Source organism: Festucalex cinctus, chromosome 2, assembly GCF_051991245.1.
Source record: "Festucalex cinctus isolate MCC-2025b chromosome 2, RoL_Fcin_1.0, whole genome shotgun sequence".
NCBI lineage: Eukaryota > Metazoa > Chordata > Actinopteri > Syngnathiformes > Syngnathidae > Festucalex > Festucalex cinctus.
Window position 1 is genome coordinate 12,435,899 of NC_135412.1, and position 7,309 is coordinate 12,443,207.

Genomic DNA, 7,309 nt, shown 5'->3' on the forward strand with positions numbered 1-7,309 from the left:
CACCAATTAAAAGTTACTTCTTTTTTTTTCCCTCTCTGACAAATTATTTTTTTCCCCCAGTAAAGAGAAAAGAAATCTCTTGTAGACAAGATGATTTGTGCACGCAATGGAAGCCCATTTCCGCCAGTAAACAAAAAACAAAAAACAAAACAAAAAACAAAAGGTTGTCTGCCTCAAAGCTTCACCAGAAACATGTTTTTGCGACACAGTCCTTGTTTCGACACGGACCTTTTTTTTTTTTTTTTTTTTTGCAAAATCACGCAGTGGACAGGAAATTATTGAGCTCATTGTAGCCAACATGCAGCTCCACTCGTTTGCCCATAGACTATTGTTGAAGCATCGTCTGACCTTTAAGACACTATTACATGTGTAATGTAAATATAATGGTATGTGTGAACTAAAAGGTAGTTATTGTTTATGTTAAATGGTGACTTGCCTGCGCGCTAATGCTAATCGCGATTGTTAACTGTTTAGCATAGACTAATTTTATCGGTGTTTAATAATGCACATGTACAGAAAAATAATGAATAGTTATATTCACTCAATTCATCTCCCGTTCGACTTTCGTAGATTAACAAAAATAAATAAATCAAATTTTATGGGGCTGATTTGATAGTGACAGCCCTACTTCCATCAATATGGATTTTCTATAATGATTGTGACCAAAAGCAAATTATGGAGAAGGCTGGAAATAAAGATTGAAGACCGCTGCAGAAGGTACGGCAACAGAATTTCAGTATTTTCCCTTAAAAGGCAAACGGTGGCATTTTCTCCTTGCAGTAGTCTGTGCAAATATAAACAGAGAGGTCACTGGCCTTCTGCTAAAGTGCGGAGAGAAGGAATACCAACACAGCGTGGGAAAGAACACACTGATGACATGCTTCTCATTCATGACAGTCAACAAAAAAGATGAAGCGGTTTTCAAATTTTAGGTTGCAAGTGTATTCAGTGGAAGTAGGATGGAACTAATACCAACTTAACATGAGCCAACAAGCAACATTGTCATATCTTTGGTTTTCATTAGAATTACATTTATTTTAATCCCTCCTCAACGCTGCTCTCTTGTCTTTGTAACTCTTGGTTGTACAATATGAGGCTGCTGTCATGAATAAAGTACAAACAATACAAATATTATCAAATTTCACCATGCTGACAGAGCGCCCTCGTCTTATCTGCCTAACAAAAACTTTGTGAGTGAGAGTTGACACACTTTGACTTACCAAGACTGTCGGGGCTGTCTATCGAGAAGCACATGAGGATAACATCTGTGTCAGGGTAGGAGAGAGGCCTCAATCTGTCGTAATCTTCCTGACCTGCCGTGTCCCACAGTGCTAGTTCAACCTGCCGAGGTGGTGACAAAAAAAAACAAAAAAAACAGGTAAATGCACATGAAATGGGGGAGTGGATATGGCAAGTCAGTGTCGCTCACGGCCTGTTCCTTAGATGTACATCTGTAAATAAATCATTATGTTACAATCAAAAGCTTATTGGTCAGAAACCGGTATAAAACTTTTCTGCTGATAGAATACGGTAGTCTACGTCTGGTATATTTGGTGCTTATCTTGTCAAAACATTATGCTTCAGGTCTTGAAGAATCGGTCAAAGGCTAAGTCCATCACTTCCATGAAGCCAAAACTTTGGGGCCATTATTGTGCCAAAACTAATTACAAATACCTGTTTCGATCCACAAATATGTTACAAGAATTTGTATCCGTAATGGATACAAATTCCTGTAAATAGTTTTGGCACAATAATGGCCCCATACAAAACCCCTCAGTTGACGCAATGACGTCACACCGGTCGGAGGCAGACACGTTATTTTCAATGTGAGCGCCTTCATTTGCATCCCCCCCCTTCCAGTAGACTGATTTTGAGGAGCAGGAAGTAGGAGCAGGAAATAGGACATTAGTCATGATTTTGCACAAAGGGGAGGAGGGATGGGGATTTCCATGCCTGCACAGGAAGGTGGCACTGATCCATTTCCTGTTATTGACTGGAGTCGAGCTCCACACTTGCAAAGAAAAGCCCCAAGCTCTTGCTTGTATGACAGATTTGTTGCCGCCCGCGCTTCATCACGTACCTGTTTGCAATCCACTTCGATGTCAGCGATGTAGTTCTCAAACACAGTGGGGACGTAGACCTCTGGGAACTGGTCCTTACTGAAGACGATGAGCAGGCAGGTCTTGCCGCACGCGCCATCTCCCACGATGACCAACTTCTTCCTGATGGCTGCCATCTGCAAGCGCAAGACACTTTTGCTTAGTGGTCTCCTAACACCAAAAGAAGGAGTTGGAGAATCACGGCTGCCATCCTCTTCCTGGCTTGGGTCCCTTTTGGAAAAGTTGGGGGTGGGAAAGGAACAAGGGGACGTCTGGCATTTTCAAGATCACAGGCGCACAAGTGACCTTAGGTGTGATTATATATATTTTCTTTTGTCACAATTAATATTTGTTGTCCATTATGTAACTGAAACCTGGTCTCATTTTTATAGATAATCCTTCTGGGAAAACTTCATATTGCGCACAGTTCCAAGTGAATCACAGTTTCCTGTTTGAAAAAAAAAAAAAAAACATTCATGACTTGCTGTACTTCATTTAAATTACAAGTGGACATGTTGCAGTCATTGGGGATTGCAAATCAAACAGCCTTACAAATAAACTGATATACATGAAACTGTTTCAATATAAGAATCAAGTTATTGCTACCACTGACAAATACAATACTGTACATGACATAAACAAATTGACATATGATTTGACAAGTACTGTTGGGGGGGACAAAAAAACAGAAAACAGAGTGCTGCTGTGGTGACCACACGAGTTGAGTCATAATGGTCACGAGACTCGCGTCGTGTCAAGTTAAATGATCACATCTTACATAATATTTAACTGACGAGTGACGACATGTTAAAAGTACAAAAGTACAAAGTTCTTGCACTGATCACATGCAGTGTGTACACATATGCTTTTATATGTACCTCTTTCCAGTTCATTTTGTAGTTTGAGATGTCTCACAAAAAACATTAGCATCAAAGTGACAATACTGCTTGACATGCTTCTTTTCACAAATAGCTCATATTATCAGCTTTTTGATTTTGAAAATTGTATTTTTTGTGAAACCAACCTATGGTCTACGAAGAAGAAGAACTGAAAAATGCCTGAAACAAAACTGTTTCTACCCTGGTGAAAGAAGATAAGAATGGGAGATTATCTACTGCAGTTCCGCACCTGATCAAAATGATACAAATTCTCACAATTTTCAAGAGGGGGGAGAAGAAATACAGAACTGCTAACTTAATGGTGGCGAGTTGAAAGCAACAAACTGCATTCCTCAGTGATTAATAATGGGTCACCGACTACTCACACGAATAGCACTGTGTGACTGTTTAAAAATGTGAGACGACAAGCTAGTAGGAATGTCTAACCCACGTTAACAGTACACACACCCCTCAACTCTCAGAGAGTTCTGCAAAGAACTGAGACACCCTACACACTCACACCCGTTAACGGGAATGAGCAATTGAGGGGCACAAGGGTGGAAGTGCAAGTATTGGGACATTGGGACACTGTTACACAATGTGGTAACAGTAAACAGAAACAGCGCAGGTGTGTGACTTACGTTAGTCCCGCCTCCTCCATGGCATATACCCCATTTGATGTCAGCAAGAATATTTCTTCACAACCAGAAGTGGGTAATTGTATTTAATCATGATGACCACATTAAGGATTGGTGTTTCATCATATTTTTCTTAATATGAAAGTGAAAATGATTTAAAAAAAAGAAACTCTCATTGGAACTCAGCAATGGCAAACACCACAAAAATCGTTTACATTCCCCCCCATGTGAAATCTTATCAAATTACTCCATTAATTGAAGTTAGACAAGAGTTTGTGCTGCTCATGTGTTTTACCGTTGATGCCTAGATTCACAGTACTGGCTGTTGGGAATCTGGGCCAGTCCAGAACTAGTCAGAGAACCTGGCTTGAGCCCAAAATGGGACAGCACCACTGAGACTCAGCCCAATTTATCACCGCTGCACAGTGAGTGAGCAACTCTGAACCACCAAACCAGCCCTCTGTCCAGTGTGTCCACATTTGATTATTTACTGCACTCCCAAAAACAAACGCCTAAGGTGCGTGCCGTAAATCAAACACATGCCAAGGAGCTTAGCTTTGTCTTTGATTCCTAATATGGGTTAAAAATATGAACAATGACATTTAATGCTGAATCGTGATTTCCAACAGTTTATCATCAATAATCACTTCCAACACGTTTGAGTAACTTGTTCAATTTTCAATACCATTTCAATTAAGTTTAATATCACAGTCGAGCTGGAGAGTTATGTTTGAAATTACGCACCTTTTCCGCTCCGAATTGTCCCTAGGTGTGCTTGTGCACGTAAGTGGTTGTTCGTCTCTGTGTGCCCAAAAACCAAAACATTTTATTGGGAGTAGGACAGCCCTATCATGTTCTATCTACACTGTGCGCTCCTCCTGACCTGTCCTGTCCCACATTGTCCTCCGCTTGTATGCCAAGTACACAAAATAGGTGTTGTATACTAGGGGTAGGAGAAGGGGGGGAATCGATATCGCAATATATTGTTGCGCTCTCTGTTGCAATAAATTATCGATACACTGACGGTAGATATCGATGTCATGTGTCCAGTTGTACAGTGTTATGTTAGAAATGTTTATGCACTTTAATTTGTCTCACTTTACAGTTAAAAGACTAAGAGGCAGTGAGGCACTATGCAGAACTTTGTACATTGTACAAAGTTTTGGCATTGAATAAATGCATAATTTGACATTTTCCTTTTTAGGGCATTTGTTGGCTTTTTCAGTCACATATCGTGATATATTGCTAAAAATGTCTTGACAATATATCAAAAATCGTAGCTATTGTGTATACTGTGTTGCTGTGTATATTGTTGTGTATATTGTGATATTACTGATATCATGAGCCAAATATCGTCACAGTATCGAATCGTGGTTTACCCGTATCGTCCCACCCCTATTGTATACGTTATTAAGCCTTGCGTTACCGCCACCTCATAATCAGCTGTCGTCTCAAATGTATATCAAGAGAATGTCAAGCTTTCCAAAATGTCCTTATCAAGACTTCCTGCCACAAAAGTACAAGACATTCATTCAAACAGGAAACACTCCCAGAGGATTCAGTTTCACCCAGCCCATGACGGTACTCGGGACTAGCTGTTCTACATGTGGACCCCACATCACATTTAAGAGAAGACCTCACACATGGGAAATGATTAGCATCATTACATAAGCAATGAAAGCTTTCACGCAACCCTTTCACAGTGCAACTACCAAACTTCCATTTGTTACATTCAGGGATAAATCACTTGCACGGCCTACTGTTATCTGTAAAATACGGCGTTTCCCTTTTTACAAACTTGAAAGGTAATACAATGACTAGCAACTTGACAACTGGCTACTATCTTTTTGAAATTTTCTTTAAAAAAAAAAAAAAAAGTTCCATTTGTGCCATTAAAATCAAGTTTTTAGGGCAAAGTGATGCCGTTTCAAACAACACAATGATTTTGAAACATCAACTTGTAGAACCCCTTGAAATTTACGACCCATACGATATAATTGGTGGATATTTTTAACTGCACCAGGGCAACTTGTCATTCAATCAAAGAAGGGATTCTCTGGTCTATTCTTATTGGCAATACCACACAAAAATGTTCATCAAAACACATTTTTTCAGACATTAAAAACAAAAAATTCAATTTCTCCAAAACCCATCATTCGAATTTCAAAACAACTCAGGTTTAAGAGGCCATTGCAAGCTGACTCAGCATTTTGACAAACTATCATATTTAGGAAACCTTGTCACATTGCAATGATTATTTACAAGTACAATAATTCCCCCCTTCCCACTCTTTCCATCACCATGGTTACAATCCAGGAAATGTTACCATAATTAAGATTATTAGGGACTGACTAATTCATTGAGTTTTCTGTTATGCCTACATCTTGCAATACACACTGTAAAACTACTCAGAACACCCACTTGACTCCTCGCCCACGGTTCCGCTCGATTAGTTTGGAAACCCCCACCACCTCCCCGGACTGATTTATGATAAGGGCTCCCAGTTTCACACACACTTCCGAAATGCAGTTGCTAACATTACCTTGAATTCTATGTTAATACATAGCGAAGATACTAATCACATTAATGATCTGCCAGAATAATTATACATGACTTAACATGGTAGGAAACGTAAATATCAATATGATACACTTTATTTCGATAAATCGCTACAAATGTGAACATTTTTAAATGATCACGTCACCAGTGAACGATTTTTAGAACAGGCTTGCGGGTTGTCGTACTCGTATTGTCCTTTGGGGCTACCTGGTGGATGTGCAACACCACAGACAAAAAAATAAAATAAAATAAAATAAAATAAAAAACTCACACACAAGTGCTTGTCATTTGCTGCACCTGTGTGCGTCTTGCTAGGAGTTGTCTTTGGTAGCATGACTGCACTTTGCAGGTTGAAATACCAGACAGTAGATAGTGCAGTGCTTTTTCCTCTTTCATTGGAAAACATGCCGAGGCACGGATACAAGCCTCTGGGAAACACAAGGGTCTGCTCAACTGGAGCCGAGCAGCACAACAAGGGTGTGGTGGCTCAGATTCCTCCGGAGAAACATTTCAGCAACATTTCAACCTGGCCACACTCAAGGCTTAACTTCATTTGTTCGCCATCAGACAATTCCCCATAATACAACAATCACGCACTCCAGTGAAATACTGAGGTTAAACGAACGAACGTGTTTAAAAAGTGTAAACTTGAACTTCACAATCAAGGTGACGTCATCAAACGAGGCACACCGTGCTAGTTTAAGGGATGGATTGCTCGGTTCAAGGTTCTAAAGAAATCTGTTTCAACGTCAAAGGTTATCTTAGTTGTACTCCACGTAACTTACCACACAGAAATACATTTGGAATGTTTAGAGGGAAAACTTCGGGGAAAGTAACATGTTTCAACAAGTCACTGAGCTGTTGCTAGCTAGCTAGCTAAAAGAGCAGTGGTGGTTAAAACTCACTTTCTTGCTTCCAGAAACCAGTGACTCTTTTTAATGGTTATTTTCGGGGGGTTGTTCGCCTACCTCGGCCGGAGAAGACTTTCAAATTTTGAGGACCTCCGTGTTTCCTTCCCACAGTCGCCCCGGGCTCGAAGTTGCAGCAGTATATGAAGTGAACCAGCTGGGAAGGAATCAGACGCATCCCCTCCCAGACTGCTGCATTCAAGTGCTCCTCGTAAAAGCTAATGAAA

The 7,309-nt window shown here is 40.2% G+C and overlaps 1 protein-coding gene across 2 annotated transcripts in view; it reads right to left on the bottom strand.

Annotated features, from left to right (window-relative positions):
* LOC144013742 (rho-related GTP-binding protein RhoA-D) overlaps positions 1-7,309 on the bottom strand; it is a 9,930-nt gene extending 2,621 nt beyond the window's left edge. Inside the window, exons 1-3 of one of the 2 annotated variants that reach the window (XM_077512921.1) lie at positions 7,143-7,309; positions 2,081-2,236; positions 1,221-1,341 (exon numbers count right to left, since the gene is read on the bottom strand). In XM_077512921.1, coding sequence (XP_077369047.1) covers positions 1,221-1,341; positions 2,081-2,236 — 277 coding nt within the window. In that variant the 5' untranslated portion in view covers positions 7,143-7,309. Of the gene's footprint in view, positions 1-1,220; positions 1,342-2,080; positions 2,237-7,079 lie in introns of both variants that reach the window. The other variant, XM_077512922.1, reaches the window with a different exon arrangement.